Source organism: Cetorhinus maximus, chromosome 14 (assembly GCF_964194155.1).
Source record: "Cetorhinus maximus chromosome 14, sCetMax3.hap1.1, whole genome shotgun sequence".
Lineage (NCBI taxonomy): Eukaryota > Metazoa > Chordata > Chondrichthyes > Lamniformes > Cetorhinidae > Cetorhinus > Cetorhinus maximus.
The window spans coordinates 50,502,800-50,524,400 of record NC_135892.1 but is presented as its reverse complement, the minus strand read 5'-3'; the positions used below and the strand labels follow the sequence as shown (position 1 = coordinate 50,524,400).

The 21,601-nt window shown below is 43.2% G+C and overlaps 1 protein-coding gene across 4 annotated transcripts in view; it reads left to right on the top strand.

Annotated features, from left to right (window-relative positions):
• rel (v-rel avian reticuloendotheliosis viral oncogene homolog) overlaps positions 1-20,711 on the top strand; it is a 60,978-nt gene extending 40,267 nt beyond the window's left edge. For all 4 annotated transcript variants that reach the window (XM_078556914.1, XM_078556912.1, XM_078556913.1 and 1 more), the window contains exons 6-11: positions 780-920; positions 3,310-3,414; positions 4,300-4,515; positions 13,028-13,102; positions 17,625-17,714; positions 18,330-20,711. In XM_078556914.1, the coding sequence (XP_078413040.1) occupies positions 780-920; positions 3,310-3,414; positions 4,300-4,515; positions 13,028-13,102; positions 17,625-17,714; positions 18,330-19,210 (1,508 nt within the window). In that variant the 3' untranslated portion in view covers positions 19,211-20,711. The remainder of the gene's footprint in view (positions 1-779; positions 921-3,309; positions 3,415-4,299; positions 4,516-13,027; positions 13,103-17,624; positions 17,715-18,329) is intronic.
• Positions 20,712-21,601: the final 890 nt, after the last annotated feature.

Genomic DNA, 21,601 nt, shown 5'->3' with positions numbered 1-21,601 from the left:
TTAAGTGCGTATCAACTGGGGGTGGAATGACTCGGCTGTGACAAAAAGTTGTACATTTAGCTGCCACTTTATTCAAAAGGAAGTGTAACCTCATTTATGGTTTGACCTTATCAGGCTTTGCGACTTTGTTGTGAGGCATAGTTAAAAGTTGGATGGCTTTGTGCGCTAGTACGTCAGTGAGCCTTGAGGAGGTGGTGATCATTATTAAGTTGTGTAGGTTAGTGTTGTTGGCTACTATTTCACCACTTTGTGATTATCTCCTTTTTTAAGATTGCATTTTGACGTTTTAAAAGCAAAAACAAACTTAAGATATTTAGTTATATTATATGTATTCATTCATGGAATTTTCCAGTTTAAAGTTACAAAGCGAGCTTGTATTGCTTTTGTTCTTGGTGTCTTGCAAATGCTTGACATTTTGGAAATGGGTTGCTGGTCATCCAAATAGCCTGCTATTTGAACAGATTGATCTCTCTTGTTTCACAAGGTAAAATTAAACTGTGTTATTTTTATGTGGTCAAAAGAACCACAGAAGTGCAGTTGATATTCTACCATATAAGAAATTGTAACTGTAAAAACGTGTCATATTATGCTGTAGTACAGTGTATTAGAACATCAACAGATGGAAAGCCATGTCATGTATTACAACACCCAAAGATGCAAAGCCTTGACATATTACTCTATGGCACAGTGTATTAGAATATCAACATACCAACATTACACTCCTTAATTCTACAATTTCAAATTCTGACGTATCTTAGTGCCATTTTTTTTTATTTCAGTTCCACAGGAACAGCTGCTTCAGGTTGAAGATTATGACCTGAATGTGGTGAGGTTGTGTTTCCAGGTGTTTCTTCCTGATGAACATGGCAGCTTCTCAAGAGCTCTTCCACCAGTTGTCTCAAACCCTATATATGATAACAGTGAGTTTCAAAAACTATTATCTAATCACCTTGCCCTGTGCATTGACTGTATAATGAACATGCTTTTGTTTAGCTTTCTTCTACAGTACGAGGAACCGGAATGGTCATTTAGCCCCTTAAGTCTGTTCTATCATTCAATCAGAGCATGGTTGATCTGTGCCCTAATTCCATACACCTGCCTTCACTCCAATATCTTTAGTTAACAAAAATCTATCCATCTCGAATTTGAAAATAACAATTGATCTAGCATGAATTGTCATTTGTGGAAGAGAGTTCCAAACTTAGTTCTACCACCCTTTGTGTGTAAAAATGTTTCCTTAATTTCACTCCTGAAAGGTCTGGCTCTAATTTTTAGATCACGTGCCCTAGTCCTAGTTTTCCCAACCACTGGAAATAGTTTCTCTCTAATAACCCTATCTGCTTCCCTTAATAGCTGAAAACTTCAATCAAATCACCCCCAATCATCTAAATTCCAGGGAATACAACTCCAGTTTGTGTAATCCATCCTTATAATTAACCCTTGAGATCCAGGTTTCATTCTGGTAAACCTACGACGCATACCTTCCAACGTGTACAGTGCCATAGTATACAGAAATTGTGCCAGTCTCAGCCTGTCACAAGCAGCATCAATTGCAATGTAGACACATTACTTAGCAAATAAATAGGAGGTCATTTTTACAGTATTCACTGTTAACTAACTTCATGCTGGTAGTAACAGAGATTACTGTTTTAATTTATTGTATGTAGAAGTATATTAAATGAACAGGATATGGAATGGACTAGAAATTAATGCAAATGTACAATTTAATTTGCTTTATCCTAATATATCCTTCGATACTTTTTAATGCAGAACATTAAATCTTACTTTACAGTCTCAACAATAATGACGTAATGAATAGCTGGGCCTTTTTACAGGTATTTGCTGCTTCACTGTTGTTGAGGTAGTAGACTGAGAGGCCGATGGGGTCACCACAGAAAGCTTCTGCTTTAGTCAATTTGGTACTGTAGGCACTGGATAGCAGAAGACTTGAGCATAATCTGAGAAACTAGAGGAAGAGTTTAGATGATGCAACTTGTTAGAAGACACTCTTCACCTTTGGCACTTGGAATTTTGAATCTAACTAATGGGTAAATCAATATTTTTCCATGAAATCAACTTTGTCTCAACCTAGCGAATAAAACAGCAACTGAAATCTGTCCCCCAAATTGATCATACATGGGGTAAAATGTTATAATCTCCGATTGAGATAAGGCAGAAAAGGAAAAACTGTTCCCATTAGCTGACAGCACAAGGACCAGAGGACACAGATTTAAGGTGTTGAGAAACAGATGCAGGGGGGAATGTGAGGAAGAATGTTGTTACACAGCAAGTGATAATGATCTGGAACTTGTTGCCTACGAATGTGGTGGAAGCGGAGACGATGAATGATTTCAAAAGGAAATTGGGTGGGCACGAGTGAAATAAAATTACAGGCCTACGGGTCTGGAGCGGGGGAATGGAACTGATTGGATTGCTCCACAGAGAGCCAGCTTGGAGTTGATGGGCCAAACTCCCTCCTTTCGTGCCATTATGACTCCATGAAGCCAAAGAGCTCAAAACTAAAAATGGGAATTGAGAGTACTGTAAACTGAAGGGGCCATTGCTCAGTGATAAGAGGGGATATAGAATGGGAAAAGACTATGATTTCTGACTTGTGACCTTTCCATAAACAAAGATAAAATTCATTAAGCTATGGGTATATTGAATTTGACAAATTTAATGACTCAAGTAACCTTTCCACCTGCAGAAACTCTTTAAATTCCACAATCTAAATGTGTAATTTATTGTAGGCGGGAGTAGGGATCTCCACATACCAGTTTATGACCATAATCCCCTGACAGCTGATTGAGCTTATGGTGCAAATCACTGAGCCATACAGACCAAATAGATCACAAGTTTAATTATTTTAGCTAGGAGGTCTTATAGGTGCAAATGTGGCCTGGGTTAGAGAATGGAAATCAACCAGGTTTTCTATTATCTAGCAGCAGACCCTCAGCCAGGTTGCCTGGTGCAAAAGCATTTATGCAAAGTAAGTGTGAGATTGAGGTTGGATGTTATGCCCCCCAAACTGAATGTTGGAGGCCATGCATGAATAATGGTCACTTAGAAAAATTAACAGAGAGCACCAGTGAAACCCCATTCCAGTAAGGAGCTGTGGCCTTCAAGAGCGGAGGTAAGAAGATTAGCAGAAAATTTGTACTATCCAGAGAGTGACCATTGCATTTCACTTTGAGGGAAAGACAGGAAAGCAGCATAGATATAGTAAGGTGAGAGCTATAAATTCTGTAAACTAATGTATGTACATTATCACAGCAGAATCAACAGTTTATATGCATTTTTGATTTGCAGGAGCACCAAACACAGCAGAGTTGAAGATTTGTCGTGTCAATAAGAACACAGGTACTGTTAAAGGAGGAGACGAAATTTATCTGCTGTGTGACAAGGTTCAAAAAGGTAATCTTTCATCTTCAGATTTTTGAATTGTTGTATTTCTGAAATTTCTTAAAAAGAGTAAGAAATCTGGGTAGCTTTGACTAGATTCAATCACCTTAACATATTGGTGAATAATTTTAAAATTTCCCCTCCCTTTGATTGGCCTGACTTTTTAATCTGTTTTTCCCCGCTCTCAGGAGATTGCGTGGTTTGGGGTGTCTATATCTTGATGCATTAGGCATCCTGACTGTATGGGGCTCAGTAAATGGACCAGATTGCTTTTTACTGTATGATTATTTCATACATTCATAGAAGAATAGAAATAGTGTTGGTTTTTTGTTGGATTGAAAGATTCAGTGCCACTCAAGATGAAGGATATTGATACTGGTAAATGGACTGTGCTGCCAGGACCCAGAGTGAGTTTCAAGCATTGCTTCATTAGATTTACACAACTTTAAACCTTGAAGGTCTGAAATCCTATTAACCACCCTCAGAATGTTTCATTGTCAAATACTAAGACACGTACAAGAATAGTAAGATGTTTAAAATTTCTGTTGTCAGTGATCTTTTAATATTTAATTGTTTTCATTTATACTTGAAGCTACAGTACATTGATTCCTACATTTTTAAAATGTAGTTTTGGATTTTTGTTGTGATTTCTACTTGTTTCAGATAAGGCCACTGACGGGGCCATTACTGGCTTATCCTAAAATCAGTAGAGCTGTCATTCAGGGGTAGGGGGGAGAGGGGTGGAGGCCGGATGGCAGAGTTTAAAAGTCTACTTTAAAACTAACAAATGAGGCCAACTGTACAATGGCCATAAGCATAAACCATGGATAAACATTATGTGGATTTAAAATCCTTTTATGCGTAATGTTGAACAAATTTTAATACTTACATCCATAGATGATATTGAAATTCGTTTTTTCACTCACAATTGGGAGGCCAAAGGTTCGTTTTCACAAGCTGATGTCCACCGACAAGTTGCCATTGTCTTTCGAACGCCAGCATATTGCCAAACAAACATCACTGAGCCTGTATCAGTGAAAATGCAGCTTCGGCGACCTTCGGACCAGGAAGTCAGTGAATCTATGGAATTCAGATATCTTCCAGATGAGAGAGGTACTATACAATGATTATTGAACTGTAGAATAACATTAGTTTGGTATTTAATAGGATTATTCCACAGTAATCAAGCACATTTGGTACCTAATGTTTTTAAGTATTTGGTGGAATTTTATGCCCCCCCAACCCCTGAACCAGCCACTGACCCCAGGAGTGGGCTGGCAGATGGAGGGAGCGTAAAATTGGGCATCATGGCAGCAGTGCTGTGCCCACCGCTTATCCGCTGTTGCTATTTTACCAGCAGCAGAGGAGGTGCAGGGTGGCACACTTTTCCAAAGGGCTGTTGAGGCCCTTAAGGTTTCGTCCCACTGGTGCTGGTGTTGGTGGGTGCCCAGGCCAAGTGACACCCAGCAGCTTTGTTGTCGGCTTGGCGGTGGGAGAGGTGTTGCTTCCCGTTTGGGCACAGGGTGCCCAACTGAGGTCACCCACACCCCACGCCTTCCACCACCCGCAAAGCTGGGTAGCTTTGACTAGATTTAGTCACCTTAAGGAATTGATGAATAATTTTAAAATTTCCCCTCCCCTTGATTGGCCTGAGTTTTTATCTGTTATTCCCCTCTCACGAGATTACGTGGCTTTGCGTGGTTTGGGGGTGTCTATACCTTGATGCATTAGGCTTCCTGTTTGGGCACCTCTGTTGGGGACTGCCTGTAGTCCCAGCAGTGGTCACCACTTCTGGTGATTAGCTGGCAGCTCTTGGAGGTGGGACTTTCTCTCAGATGGGAGCGGAAGTCTCACCCTGAGCCACTCAAACCTGAAGGCTATAAAATTGACTTGGGGCGACTTGGCTCACCCTGACTTTTAAGCTAGGAGGGGGAATCATCTGCCTCCATGTAAAATTCCTCCTATTATTACTACATTTTGGGCGTGCCTCTGAAATTGTATCTGTATAGAATATCTAGTTTTTTCTAGGCATTTTTTTGCATCTTTATCCTGAAGGATTTGACGTGTTGAACCAAGGTAACCATTCTCCACTTGTGGACTAGACTTGAGCATTGACAATCTATTTAACTGTGCAGACATCAAAGATGAACCCAATCCTGATCTTGCAATCTCCAGCAGGGATCATTGAACAGTGATGCAATATAGGAGCACTGCCTACTACATTTTCCTCCCCTCCCCACAGATCGCTCAGACCAATTTTGTCTCATTTCAATCGACTAACTTAGAAAAGATTGGGACCTTTCTATTTTTTATGGGTGGTCTATGTTCTTGTTTTACTTTTTAAGGGTTTATATTGACATATGCTTCTTTTGATTACCTAGTGCTTGCGGGAGCAGTATGTTGTTTGGGCTTGCTGTCTATGTTACTAGTCTGCTTTCTCCTTTTTCTTTGAAGGGGTGTGATGGGGAAGTAAGTTTTTTTTTTGATCAAGCCTTCAGAAATGGATTACACGCTGCTAGTTAGTCTTCCAGTTTCAGACAAGGTCAAAGTATCATTTGTTCAATCTGGGAGATGCCCCACAGGTCATTTCAGCCACGTGTTTGTTGGAGGGAAGCTTCACTTACTACTGTTGGAGAATACTTTCTTGTAGCTAACAAAAAGGTTTGTATAAGCTGCTAGTGGAAGTGTGGGCAACCTTGCTATTGAGTGAGTAATGCCAGCAAATATAGTCAGTTCTCTGGAATTGTGAGTTAGCAATGGCTCATTAGGTCTCCTGGACTGCTTTCCAGAATAGCTAAATGGGAGGCTTTGAGACTAGTCATTATTTTCCTTTTTGTGAGGCTTTCATCCACCTGTCAAATTGATCAGTTCTTATAGAACCACATGAATGATTAATCATCTGAAATCTTAACTGAGAAAGTGATATTCTTGTACAGACATCTTGTTCATTCTCAACCTATACACTTCTCAATGTGTATATTTGACACCCAGCTGTACCTGACCCTTACTTCTCAACCCCTCCACTGTCTCTAAATTGTCATACTGCTTATCTGACAGAATCTTTACAGTTCAGAAGGAGGCCATCCTGCCCATCGAGTCTGCACTGGCTCTCTGAAAGAGCATTCTACCATGTTCCACTCCCCTGCCTTATCCCTGTAACCCAGCACATTCTTTCTTTTGTGATTGCAATCCAATTTCCTTTTGAATACCTCAATCAAACCTGCCTCCACCACCCTCTCAAGAAGTTTGTTCCAGACTCCAACCATCCACTGGGTGAAAAAATGTTTCCTCACATCACCTTTACTCCTTTTGCTGATTATTTTGAATCTGTGCCCTCTAGTTCTTGATGCTCCCTTGAGTGGGAACAGTTTATCACTATTTACCCTGTCCATACCCCTCAAGATCTTGAATACCTCTATCAAGTCTCCTCTCAGACTTCTTTTCTCCAAGGAAAATAGTCCCAACCTATCATCATAGCTACTGTTCTTCATCTTTGGAATCATTCTTGTGAATCTCCTCTCTATTCTCTCCAATGCCTTTACAGCCTTCTTCAAGTATGGTGCCCAGAACTGGGCAGTACTCCTGATGAGGCCTAACTATTGTCTTATACAAGTTCAACATGAGCTCCTCACTCTTGCAGTCAATGCTCCTATTAAAGCCTAAGATACTATATGCTTTCTTAACTGCTCTCTCAACATGCTCTGCCACCTTTAATGACTGATGTACATATACACCGAGATCCTTCCATTCCTGCGCCTCCTTTAGAGTTTCTCCCTTTATTGTATACTGTCTCTCCATATTCTTCTTGACAAATTAAATCACCTTGCACTTCTTTGCATTGAACTATATCTGCCACTTGTCTGCCCACTCCACCAACATATCTATGTCTTTTTGATGTTCAAGACTATCTTCATCACAGTTGACAACACTTCCAATCTTCGTATCATCTGCAAATTTTGAAATCATGCCCTGAACACTACAATCTAGGTTATTAATATATATCAGGAAGAGCAAGGGTCCCAACACTGATCCCTGGGGAACTCCATTACACACATTCCTCCAATCTGAAAAACACCCATAAGCCACTACTACTCTTTCCTGTCACTCAGCCAATTTCTTATCCAAGTGCCTACTTTCTATTTTATTCCATGAGCTAGAATTTAGCTGGCAAGTCTATTGTGTGGCATTCGGCAGAATTTTCCATGCCCGCTGGCATTGCGCGTGTTTGGTGCCTGAGCAGACAATATAGCGAGAAGGGCAAAAATCGGTTGTGCCCGCTCTGCCTGTCAATGGTGGGCTGCGTTTCCCGCCATCGGACATTGGAAATCTCATTGTAATATATCTGCATAAGCTCAGCTGACCAGAATCATCCCCCAACGCTGGATCGTCCGAGCACGTCGGCGGGAAAACGTATTGGTGCAGAACACGTCTTGACAAGTGTGACGTGTAGAAGTCGGGACTTATCGTCAGGACTTTGCTCACATCGTGGACATCTGAGGAGCAGAAGATGTTAGAACCCAACAGCAATGTCACACTGGAGGAATGTCTGTGGCATACTGGGTGGATTCTCATGGACATGGCTCTGCTGCGAAGCAGCTCACAGAAGTTGGAAAGTCATCGTTGATGTTCACAATGGATTATGGTTGAGAGGAAGGTCCAGCTGTGTTTGGGAGAGGAAGATGTACTGGTGGGCGGGAGGGGAAGGTCTAGGATCGACTGGGAGAAGATTGGGAGGGGGGTGGGGGGATGAAGGTGTCGGTGCGGGGGAAGGTTGGTAGGGGGGGAATGAAGCTGTTGGGGGCTGAGGTTGGGAGTGGGGAAGGGAGTACGGGGGGTGGAGCGGATGAGGGGGAGAAGGCGGCAACTGGGAAGGTAGGTGTAAGGGGAGTCCGGAGAGGAGAAGGTGTCCGGGGGAAAGAAGGAGTCTGGAGAGGGGAAGGAGGAAGGAGTCAGGAAGGGGGAAGGACTAAGGGGGTGGGGGGAAGGAGTTCCAAGGTCAAGGGGGAAGGATCTCTGGGGGATGGGGGGGGGGAAGGAGCCCAGAGGGGGGAATGTCCAAGTGAACATGCAAGGGAGGGTTCTGTTGAGTCCATGACTGTCTCCTGGGGAGTGAACGGAGGGTGGGCATGGTAGGAGGAGATGGTGAGAATGATCAAGGACAGAGTAGGGCGGGAGGGTGAGGCTGCGATGGTTTCGGTAGAAGGGATGGCGAGGGTGGTTGGTGGGGATGCGGAGGCAGACATAGACCCTGGGGGTGGGAAGGAGGAGGTCAGAGAGGTTAATGTGCATGGGGGTGGGATTTTCAGGAAGGAAGGGAATGTGCATGTTCACCTGGACATCCCCAAAAGAAAAGGGCTATTTATGGCTGGTAGGCCATGGAGGGGAGGGGAGGGGAGGTGGAAGGTGATGCCAGGGGGTCGACAGTGATAGGGGAAAATAAATGGGTGACTGAAGGAAGGAAAAGGACAGCAGACCTGAAGAGAAATGTTAGACGCACCATGCTTGCTAAATCGAAAGTGAAATGAGAGTTGTGTTGGGCAGGAGCAGGTGCTGCGTGGGAGTGTGATCAGTGGGTGGGCAGAGATGCAGGTCAGCTCAGATGGTCAGCTGAAAGCGAACCCCTGCAGGCAGCATTGAAAATGCTCAGGACAGTGCGATGAGTGTGATGCGGGAAGGATCCACATACATGGGAGAGTGCTTGCACGAGGCTCCGAACGGCCCTGCCACACACACACTTCTCCCTCCGGAGTAACTTGTGGACAGGCTGTGTGCAACTGAACTGCGAGTGGGGGGGTGGGGAATGCAGGAGGACGACTCGCGTAGCCTGTCAATGAAGCTGAAAAACGCCATTACACACTATTCAGTGAAAGTGAATATATTTCCAGATTGTAAAGTGACAAAATGTGTTCACCTGTGCAATCAACTGTGATCAGCATTTCTTAACTTTTGAACACTAGACTTCTAGGTGCTGCCCTGACATCCGCAGCAGGGGTGGAGACAGCCTGTGCAATGGTTGGTCCTGTTGCCTCTGATCACTTTGGCGTGTGTCGTCTGGAGAGTCGAGGTCTTGGGGGCCCCGGTTCGCTCTGGCTGTCCTCCTGTGGGCCAGCTGCTCCCTCTGTGGTAACATATGACGAGATTGAGGCGGTCACAGGCAAAGGGGAATCCGAGGGAGAGGGCAATCCCTGAGATTCCTGAGTGGATTACCCAGGGTTGTCTAGCTGCCACTCCTCCCGAAGGGTGCCCGAGGGCCCCGGCCTGACTCCTTGAGTGGAAGGAGCACCTGGAGGGATGTCAAGGTGCCCTGTTTCCCTCTCGCGTTGCCACTGCAGGAAGTCACCCATGGCTACCGCAAAGGAGTGCTGGTCTGCGCGCATCTCCACATTCTGCTGGATCAGGGTCTCCATAGTGTCCACCATCCTCCCCATGGAGACCTCCATATGCATGCACATGTGGGCGCTACTTCATCAGAGAGCAGGCGAATGCAGTCCTCAGATTTGAGTGCCACTCTGTTGAGAGCTTCCGACAGCTCTGCCTGATGTTCCCCCACCTTCTGCTGACTCTCCACGATGACTTGGAAAACCGAGTCCAGATGCTCGTCACCTGACTTTGACCTGACAGATGCTTCTTCCCCAGCAGTCCTCCAAGTGCCAGGGAGCTCGCTAAACTTGCCTCCTCCTGATGCGGGCATGTAACCGTATGGTGACCACCAGATTGCGAACCTGAGCCTGCTCTAGATCTAGGTCCCACCGAGGCATGTGTCTCTGTGCTGGTGTAGGGTGTGGTTAAGTGCTGTGATGGGTCTTCCAGGCTGCTTATTTACAGCTGTTCAATGGAGGAGGAGCCCTCTTGGCTGGAGGTGAGGACCTGGATGGAGCTGAGGGACTGGCTGGCCGAGGGTGTTAGTCGCTTGGCAGAGCTCCCTACAAACCAAAATAGAGAGAATAAATGCATGGCAGCAGAGTCAAAAGCAGGAGAGAGAGCACTCACATTTGCATTTAGAGAGGGATGATGTGGCGCAAGATCCTCACATGGCTGTTTGCCACTGACCTCACCATCGCCACAGGCACTGTCCTCAGCAGTCACCGCGATGGCATGTTCCTCAAAGTGAGTGAGAGGCCTAATGTGGGCCACTCCACCCATGGCCTGGCACCTCTCCCTGCTGCTGTGAGCCAGCTTCTCCTGCATGAAAACAGATGGAGAGAGTGTGAGCAGGACACATGGCACTGTGTGGAATGTTTGTGTGGTGAGCGGAGACATGGATGGGATGAGAACATGAGCTCGAGAGGGTATGGGCCTGATGGAGATGTGAGGGTGTGTGTGGGAGTTAGTGGTGTTGTCCCTTGAGGAGTAAGATCCCTGTGGATGTGTGATGGGTTTGAGAGTGTGTGAGTTGAGAGTGATGAGAAGAGTGACTTACCCTGGTGGAACGGATGAGACCATTCATCCTGTTGCGGCACTGGGTGGCTGCCCTCTTTTGCAAGGCATTGGTGCTGACTACCGCTGCCACTGCCTCCCAAGTTGGATTAGTGATGTTGCTGCTTATCCTGCGGCCAGAATGAGGGCAGAGGACATTACAGCAGATCTCCACGGTGTCCAAAAGGTGCTCAAGGGATGCGTCATTAAACCAGGGGGCTGCATTCTTCCTGCCTTTCGGGGCCATGTCTCCTATGCAGCAGTCCTGGTCTTGAAGCACTGAGAGGTGTGCCCGCGGCTACACTTTAAATATGGGGGCTGGCATGATGAAGCGGTGAGGTAATGGTGTGGTAGGTGAATGAGAGCCTGCCCACCATCGAAATGGCATGTTTCCCGGGAAAACATAATTAATGAGGTGGGATTGGGACAATACAGTACGAAAAGCCACAATTGTAGCTTGGGGGGGTTGGGGGGGGAGGTGAAACGTCCTTTTTCCCGCCTGCTCCTGCACTTGGTGCAAACCTGGGATGATTCTGCCCATTGTATCAAATGTCTTTTGAAAATCCATAAACACATCAAAAGCGTTGCCCTTATCAATCTTCTCTGTTACCTCCTCAAAAAACTCCAAGTTAGTTAAACATAATTTTCCCTTAATGAATCCAGGCTGGCTTTCCTTAATTTGTCTAAGTGACTATTGATCTTGTCTCGAACTATAGTTTGCAGAAGTTTCCCTACCACTGACTGGTCTGTAGTTGCCAGCTTTATCTTTGCACCCCTTTTTGAACAAGGGTCTAATATTCGAATTCTCCAGTCCTCAGACACAGGGGTGGTGCCAAAGGTAGACTGGAAGGTTATCACTGGTGCCTTTGGAATTTCCACTCTCACTTCCCTTAGTACCCTGAGATGCATCTCACCTGGTCCTGGTCCCTTATCAATTTTAAGTAAAGATAGCCTTTTTAAAACCTCTTCCTTCTGAATTCTAAATTCTTCTAATGTACCAGTTACCTCCTCTCTCATCTCAGCCTGGGTAGCATCTTCTTCCATTGTAAAGATAGGTGCAAAGTACTCATTTAATATCTCTGCTATTTCTCCAGCCTCCACATGCAAGTCCCCTTTTTATCCCTAATTGGCACTACTCTTTCTTTTACCACCCTTTTATCATTTACATGCTTATAGGAGACCTTGGAATTCCCTTTTATATTAGCTGCCAGTGTCTTTTCATGCTCTCTTCTTGCTTTTCTTATTTGTTTTTTCACTTCCTCTCTAGTCCTTCTATATTCAGCCTGATTCGCCATTGTATTTTCTATCTGATATCTGTCGTACTGTATTTTCTACCTGACATCCAGTACTAAACGAGCAGAAATTTCCTTCAAGTAATTATTGAAATTACGGCACCGTAACAAACTCCATTCCCTGGCGATGGAGCCTCCGTTCCCCTCCCTTGCAACTCTCTGAGGCTAAACCAGAATTTTCGCAACCTTGGTGTCAGATTTGATTTTGAGATGAGCATCCAACCATATACCCATGTCATCATCCTAATTTCGCCCATCTCAGCTTATCTGTTGCTAAAACCCTCAATGACATTGTTACCTTTAGATGACTATTCCAACACTTTGTTGGCTGATCTCCCAGTTTCTACCCTCTATAAACTTGAGTTCATCTGCTGGCTATATCTTACTGACCCATTCCGTCATTACTCCCGATTGCTGACTGGCTCGTGGCTCGAAAACGCCTCAATTTGAAAATTTCCCTCATTGTTTCCAATTCCCTCCATGGTCTTGCCCCTTCCTATTTCCATAACCTCCTACAATCCTCTGAAATTTGGCTCATCTCTAATTCTGGCCTCTTGCGCATCCCCTATTTTAATCTCGCCACCATTGACAGTTGTTCTTTGAGCTGCCTAGGTGCTAAGCTGTAGAATCCCCTGCCCATCTCTCTCTCCCTAAGACACTTCTTTAAAACCCTAGCTCTTTAACTAAAATTTTAGTTATCTGTCCTATCATCATCTTATGTGACTTGGTGTCAAACTTTGTTTGATAATGCTCCTGTGAATGCCTTGGGACATTTTACTGTGTTAAAGATGTTATATAAATTAATACTGTTGATTCTAGAAAACAAAGTCAGAAATATTTTTGCATTTTTACTTGTATTCTTTCTCTTGAGTATGATGTTTGAAATAATTTTTTTGCAACTTTTTCTCATTATATAGATAACTGTTTTTCTGAAAAACGAAAGAGGACAGCAGATGTTTTCCAAAAGTTGCTGCAGGACTGGGCACCAGCAGGTAAGGATCACAATAAATAATATATCCCATGAGTGCAGAGGTCTTGAACCCATTTTATTTGGAGGATTGCATTTCTCTGTCCTCCTGTGAGCATAAGATCCTAATAGAACCTCATGTCACAACCCCTTCCCAGCATGTCACTCACCAATCAACATTCACTGAAACAGTAACACTTCTGTGGACGTTTTACATAAACTCTGGCCAAGTTACTCCTATCTTTGATTTCCAGCAACTATTTCTGAAGTAGTTTGGGTTCAAACTCTCAGCAGCCTATAACATTGCTCAGAATATTCAGGTTGACTTTCTGTCTGCTAATAAAAGCTGCGAAAATGACTGAAGTTATGAAGGGGGGCGTGGGGTGGTCTAATAGTTTTTCCTGTAATAATTGACATATATCAACTCAAGTGTAAACAAGTTAAACTAGGCTGGATGTCAGGCTCACCATCACTATGGTTCAAATTCATGATTTCAAGCGTAAAAGAGCTAAATACTGCAGGTGATAAATGCAAATGTCTGAATCAGTGCCAACTCTGAGCTCTCCTTCTACCTCCCCCTGGATGATGACCCCACCAATGAAGATCAAGCCATTGTGTCCAGGATTGTCGTCATCTCTGGAGATCTTCCCTCCAAGGCATCCAACCTCATAGTCCCACAATCCCAAACAGTCTGCTTCTACCTCCTTCCCAAGATCCACAAATAGGTTGACCATTGTTTGTCTGTTCCTGACCAGCTGATTGATTTGAACTGACTTGGAAATATATCGCCGTTCCTTCACTGTCGCTAGGTGAAAACTTTGGAATTCCCTCCCTAACAGCACTATGGGTACACCTATACCACATGGACTGCAGCGGTTCAAGAAGGCAGCTCACCACCACCTTCTCAATGGCAATTTGGGATGGGCAAAAATGTTGACTTAGCCAGTGACGCCCACATCCCATGAAAGAATAAAAAAAATTCTTTCTATCTTGGCTCTTTTTTTTCCCTCCCTTTTCCAGTCTCTTTCCACCTACTTCTGATGCCTACCATCACTGTAACAGTGTCCAATTTTCTGGACCTAGCCACCTCCACTTTACCATGGGCATTCAATCTCTACACCTCCATTCTCCACCGGGATGGTCTGAGGGCTTTGTGCTGTTTTCTTGAAAGGAGACCTCCAGTCTCCATCCATCACCACCCTCCTTCCCTGGTTGAGTTTGTTCTCACATTGAACAACAGCACTCGCTTCCTCAAAATAAAAAGTGTTGCTACGGGTACCCACATGGGTCCTAGGTATTTGTGGGATATGTGAAACATTTTTTGTTCCAGTCCTACTTGGGCCCTCTCCCTCACTGTGGTTGACAGGATCCTCAACCGTTTCTGTCCAATTTCCTGCTCTTCTGCTTTCACTCCTTCCTCTCCCTCCCAGAGCCTTGATAGGATTCCCTTTGTCCTCACCTTCCATTCCACAAGCCTCCATATTCAATAGATCTTCCTCTGCCATTTCTGCCACCTCCAGTGTGATGCCACTACGAAATACATTTTCATCTTCCCTTGTTTTTTGTTAATATTCTTAAATGGGGTGTGAGCATTTCTGGCAAGGCCAGGATTTGCGCCCACCCATAATTGCCCTTGAAGGTGGTAGTGAGCCACCTTTTTGAACTTTCTGCATTCCAAAGGGACTGTTGCCTCCTGGTTCACTGTTCAATCACCCCCAACACGTCCCTTCCCTTCCTATTACACGTTTCCCTGCAAGTGCAGGGGATGCAACACCTGCCCTTTACCTCTTCTCTCCTCACCACCCAAAGCCCAAATACTCCTTTCAAGTAAAATAGCAATTTACATGTACTGTACTGATTTCAATTTAGTGCACTGTATTTATTGCTCCCAATATGGCCTGTTAAACACTGGGGAGACAAACACAGATTGAGCAACCATTTTGCGAGACACCTCTGTTCAGTCCCCAGGCACGACCCTGAGCTTCTGGTCGCCTGTCATTTTAATTTTGCACCTTGTTCTCACACTTACCTCTCTGACCTCAGCCTCCTGCAGTGTTCCAATGAAGCACAATGTCTCATCTTTCGATTCGGCGCTTCACAGCCGTCAAGGATCAACATTGAGTTCAACAATTTCAGACTATAAATCTCTGCCACCATTTTGTTTCCTTTTTCTTTGCATGTTTCCGTTTCAGCCTTGTTTTCCCCTTGCTTTCAGTTTCGGATGGCAACTGTTCAGCAGTCTGTCATTCCCACCCCCTCTAGATATGCCTTTTGTTCTTTATTTGTCCCATTACCAATGCCTTTGACTCTGCACTAGCAATTCTCTTGTCATTTAATCCCTTATGTCTCCTACTCTCTCACGGACCTTCCCTTTTGTTCTTTTTCCACCCTCCCCCCTTTCACTTGTTTAAAACAATTGCATTTCTGACTTTTCCCAGTTCTAATGAAAAGTCATCGACCTGAAATGTTCTCTTTCTCTCTCCACGGATGTTGCTGGATCTGCTGAGTATTTCCAGCATTTTCTGTTTTTACACCTGGATCAATGTCTTTTGCTGTCCAGCAGGGATTAGCTCAGATATAGATCAATCTATTCTACATTGGCACTAACACATTGGCTCTTAAGTGGGACATTACTTCTTACAATCTTGAGCACTATATGTTCTGACTTAGATTCAGATAATTGAACAAATGAATGATGTGCCCATTTACTTATACTTTTTCTCTGCATCAATTTCTTGTTCAGGTAGGCTAGGGCTTTTATCTTGGGGCATAATAAATATTGCTTAGAATTTGTCTTGCCATCTTTTCTTACAAAGACCAGCTAGATGCTCAAGGTAGCACCATCATGCTCCTGTTGAAGCATTTGATACTTACATTTTCACAGAATCAGAGAATTGTTACAGCGCAGAAAGAGGCCGTTCAGCCCATCGTGTCTGCACCAGCTGTCCAAATAAGCAATTCACTGAGTGCCATTCTCCCGCCTTCTCCCTGTAACCCTGTAAATTCTTCCTTTTCAGAAAACAGTCTAATTCCCTTTAATGTTTCTATTGAACCTGCCTCCACCACACTCGGGCAGTGCATTCCAGATCTCAACCACGTGCAGCATGAAAATGTTTTTCCTCGTATCACTTTTGCCAGTTATTTTAAATCTGTGCCCTCTCATTCTCGATTCTTTCACAAGTAGGAAAAGTTTCTTTCTATTTACTCTGTGCAGACCCCTCATGATCTTGAATAGCTCTATCAAAATCTCCTCTCGGCCTTCTTTTTCTCCAAGGAAAACAGTCCTAACTTCTCCAATATGTCTTTGTAACTGAAGTTCCTTATTCCTGGAACCATTCTCGTGAATCTTTTCTGCACTGTCTCCAATGCCTTCACATGCTTCCTAAAGCGTGGCACCCAGAACTGGATGCAGTATTCCAGCTGAGGCCGAACTAGTGTCCTATACAAGTTCAACACAACCTCTTTGCGCTTATACTCTCTGCCCCTATTAATAAAGCCCAGGATACTGTACACATTATTAACCACTCTCTTAACCTGTTCTGCCACCTTCAATGACTTATGCGCATATACACCCAGGTCCCTCTGCTCCTGCACCCATTTAGAGTTGTACCCTTTATTTTACATTGTCTCTCCATGGCCTTCTTACCAAAATGAATCACTTGGCATTTCTCTGCATTGAACATCTTCTGCCACCTGTCTACCCATTCCACCAACTTGTCTGTGTCCTTTTGAAGTTCTACACTAACTCCAACAAATTAATTAAACACAATTTTCCCTTAAGAAATGCATGCTGTCTTTCCTTAATTAACCCACTTTGTCCATGTGACTAACTTTGTCCTGAATTATTGTTTCTAGAAGCTTCTCCAACACCGAAGTTAAATTGACTGGCCTGTAGTAGCTGGGTTTATCTTTACACCCTTTTTTTGAACAACTTTTATGTTAGCTGCCAATCTCTCTTCATACTCATTATTTGTTTCTCTTATTTGCTTTTTCAGTTTTCAGTTGGCACTTTCTCCCCAGCTCCCCAGGAGTGGTAGGTAGCGCTTTCTTGGGTCTCTGCCAATGCAGCTAGAGGTGTCCCAGGGACCTTAATTTGTTTTCCCTACACACCCTTGGGAATGTGCATGATCTTTGCTTGGCATCTTGCCTCCCAATAGTATGATTTGGATCAGAAGTACATCAGAAGTGTGAAGAATCTAGCAACCTACCACAGCATGACATTAGATGTTTTGGTGTTTGACAGAATTCTGGATCCTTGTGCTGTGCTACACCAACAAGACATACTTCTTAGTGGAAAACTAGTATGAAAACTGGAGGAATGTGATTTAGAGCCCATAATTGGACTGATACAGGAGATGTCAATCTGATAATTAAGATTTGATTTAATGCTATTTCCTTGAGCTATGAAAATGTTTTCATGGAATAGATGTTATAATATATATTAGAATGTTGGGTCCACTCGGATTAATATTTTTGAACATGTGCGGTTTTGCTGCTCAGTATTTTTTTCCCAACTGGATCTTGACATATAGTTTCAAATGCCACAGATGTACAATGTATGCAAAACCGAGCAGACAAAACGGTTGGTGTGCCTCCTGCAAGAAGAGCCTATGTACTCTCGAAGGCCATTAAACAAGGTAGGAAAGAACTACATCACAAACTGATTTGAGTAGACTCTATAAGCATTGTAATCAGATTCAGAACTATTTTTACATTACTAATTTATTAACATTACAAATCTTCCCATGTTTTCTATAGTGTAGTGAAATCAATCTTATCTTACTTCATAATAGCCTGTCAATAAACAAGTTGCAGGTACTGTTTATTTCAGGAAACATAATTATTTAAATGAGAAATATTTTTGAGATTTTTCACTAGAGACGGTGATGGAGAACGTCAGAGCAGTATTGCCACAGCACAAGGGATTTTGGGGTTGAGATTTGCACATCATGTAACTTTTGTGTAGTATGTACTTAGTGTAGTATGTTAATGTAACTTCCAGATTCAAATCTACATTGCATTGCCTGACTTTAGCCAATGCATTTATTTACAGCTGATCATTTAATTTGGAAATTAATCAACATCTATTTTTTGAAGCCATTGAATGTTTCCTGGGTAGTTATGGTAAAAGTTCCAGACTGATCAGTTCAACCTTCCAACACAACTTGTTGACTCTAAGCATAAACTTTTTTCTAAAAAATAGCTCTTGTCATTTGTCAGAGGATTCATTATTTTTGTTCTTTACTTCATAGAGCCTCAGGACCCATTTATTGGACTACAACAGGCACAAGTAATGCCAAATCAGCAGCATGCCAAAAATTTGGTGGCTATGAATCAGAATCATCATATTTTTAATAGCACAGTTCTCAGGAATTCAAATCAGATTTTCACTTCTGCCCAACAAACATTGGTATCTACAACCACAACACCACCTGCCCCTCCAAGCTGGCATCAGATACCTTCTTACAACACTCTAAAAGGAGATTTGCATCCACATGCTCCTGCAAATCATAATTCCTTGCCAGTGCTCAGTGAAGATGTGCTGAAATGTTTGGAACCTCCTACACAGAACTGTCCTGTAGATTCATTAGGGTTTAGACACGATACCAGCAACAATGGCATCGGAGCTCAACGCATTCAACAACCTACTGTTTTAAGCACTTCCAATGCTATCGTAAATCAGAACCCTCATGTAAATATGCAGATACTTGCTGGTAATAACATTAACCATAATGATGTACATTTGGTAAGTACAAACTGTGAACAAGCTGCATCCATTCCAGGTCTATGGAAGCTATCAAATCAGCAACAACCGCCATCCATTCAAAGTGTTCAGTTATCTCAAAATACCTTGGGCCACACTGCTGCTATCAAAACTGCTCAAGCAAATTCACAACTACCCACTGACATTCGTATAGATGGTGTCCTTGGACACCTGAACAATGACCTACCTTTCAATGGAGGCATGCAGATGACGGACAGCATGACAAATAACATGTTCAATGTTGATGGAATTGAAGGTAATGATTGTATGAATCCAGTAGCCTCAGACCATGTGGACCTGGCTTTCATTAATGAATTTCCAACTCCTTCTGAAGACTTCAATGACTTCATTCAGTCTTTTTGTCAGTAAAAGGAAGTGACACGCTAGGTGGAATCATGTGCCCATTAAGAATAGGGCCCCAACCCCACACTTGACGGCAACACACTGGATCATCCTGATATTCCGGGAGGCAGCCTCCTGATTGGCCACCTGCAGGTCTGCTGTCCAATTGGGTTCCTGAGGCAGCAGACCCAATCATAGCACCTGCAGTCATGGAAGGATGGCAGCCCCACCGGCAAAGGTGGGTTCTGCTGCTGCAGGATAGGGACCACAAGGGTTCCACTATCTTGAGGCACCCTCTGAAGAGTTCCCTCCAAGTCACACCATCCTGACTTGGAAATATGTCGCTGTTCCTTCGTTGTCATTGGGTCAAAATCCTGGAACTCCCTTCTAACCCACATTGTGGGTTACCATGTGGACTGCAGCAGTTCAAAGTGGTGGCTCACCACCACCTTCTCAAGAGCAATAAATGCTATGAAGCTCTCATCCCATGAATGAATAAAAATAAGTGAATTAAAAAAAAATTAAACTAGCACACAGACTATCCCTTAACTTTCACCGTGAGAGTTGGTCACCCTGGTGGAAGCCTCAGGCCAGCCATACCAGGAGGATCTTGACGGTGTCCCGAGACAACTTGCAAATGGTTAGTTAATTATTCAAATTGGCCACCCAACCCTAACAGGTGGATGATAATTACCAGTAATGGCCCTCCTCTGTCAAGATTGCCTGGAGGTGGGAACACATCTGATGGTTGACCTGACACCGATATGTGAACTTCTTCCCAGTCAAGTTTCAAGCCCAGCTCTGTGGGATTAGGAAGATTCCACCCATTCTGTGTGGATCACTTCAGGAAAATCAGTTGCTCCTTTTAGTTGAGGATTGGCTACAGATATATTAAAGTTAAGAATGTTGTTACACGTTATAGGAAATGAATTGGAAGTAGTGTCCAAAAGTAGTGGTTAATACTATTCCTCAATCTCAGATCTTGCAATTCCAGATTTTTAGTATAATCTGTTCAGCAAATACTGAAACTTCCTAGATTCCTAAATGTAGATAGTTGCTATTCAGTGCTATTCGATTCATTTTTTCCATTTTATTACAATATTTAAGTTCTCAAACCAAGTGAAAGAATAGCGTTAAATTAGGAAATTAGCACAACTTGGTGAATTATACATTGTAAAATTGTAAATTCACTTTTATATAAAAAGGGATTCCCCTTAATGTCTGTAATGACTGTGTCAATCTCACTGTACTTAGCACATAAACTTTGCAAGGTAAGTTCTCAAATTTATAAATTTGTTTATTTTGGAATTTGAATGTAAAATTGTAATATTGTTTGCTATGAAATTTTTTGTGGTATGGGATTTTTTAAAAAATCACTACCATACCTGTACTGTAAATATTTTTCAAACTATTTTCCCAGTTTTTCAATGTTTAAATGCTGTTTTTTAAAAAAATTATAATTACTGCTACTATCACTGCATATAATTTTATTCCTTTGTATCTTTAAATAAAATTAGTTCAAAATTCATCTGATTGTATTTCTGTTAATTAATGGCAGAGGATGATCCATTGAAAGCTGAGGCTGGTGGGATAGAAGGGGAACCCTATTCTGGTTACAGGGTGAGGGGAGGGATGGGGCAGGAGCAGAAATGCAGGAGATGGAACGGACACAGTTAAAGACCCCATCAATGATCGTTGTGAATGGGGGTGGCGGCGTGGGGGAGTGAATTCAGTTGAGGATATATCAGAAATACTGGTATGGAAATTTGTGTTGTTAGAATAGATGTGCAAAGATGGCAAAAAGATGGGCGGTTGGAATAGAGAGCTCACGGGAAGTGGGGTGTGAGAAATTGGCGTCAAGGTAGCTGTGGGAGTCAGTGAATTATAGTCAATATAGGTTGATAGTCCCCAGAAATAGAGACAGGGAAGAATCAGAGATTGACATGTGAGGGAAGGGTAGAGATTGGAAGCAAAGTTGATAACTGTCCCATAAAAAGACAGGTATAGCTGAGATCGATATGTGTTCCCTTACCAACAGCTTTTATTTAAAGGAAGTGAATAGTTAAAGGAGAAGTTGTCTATTGTGAGAACAAGTTTAGTGAGGCGAAGGAGGGTGGTGGTGGATGGGGTCAAATTAGGCTTCTGTTCAAAGAAGAATTGGAGAGTCCTCAGGCCTCCTGGTGGGGGATGAAGTCTAGAGGAAGTGGGCGTCCATTGCAAAAAAGTGACAATGAGGGACTGGAAATTGTGAAAGTAGCAGAGGGTGGCGGAAGAGTCACACACATAGCTGGGAAAAGACTGGACAGGGGAGGGCAAAAAAAAGAGCTGAGATAGAAATAAGTCAGTTCTGTGGGGCAAGAACAGGCTGAATTGATTGGGTCTACCAAGGAGTCCATTTGCTTCTGCCTCCTTCCCAAG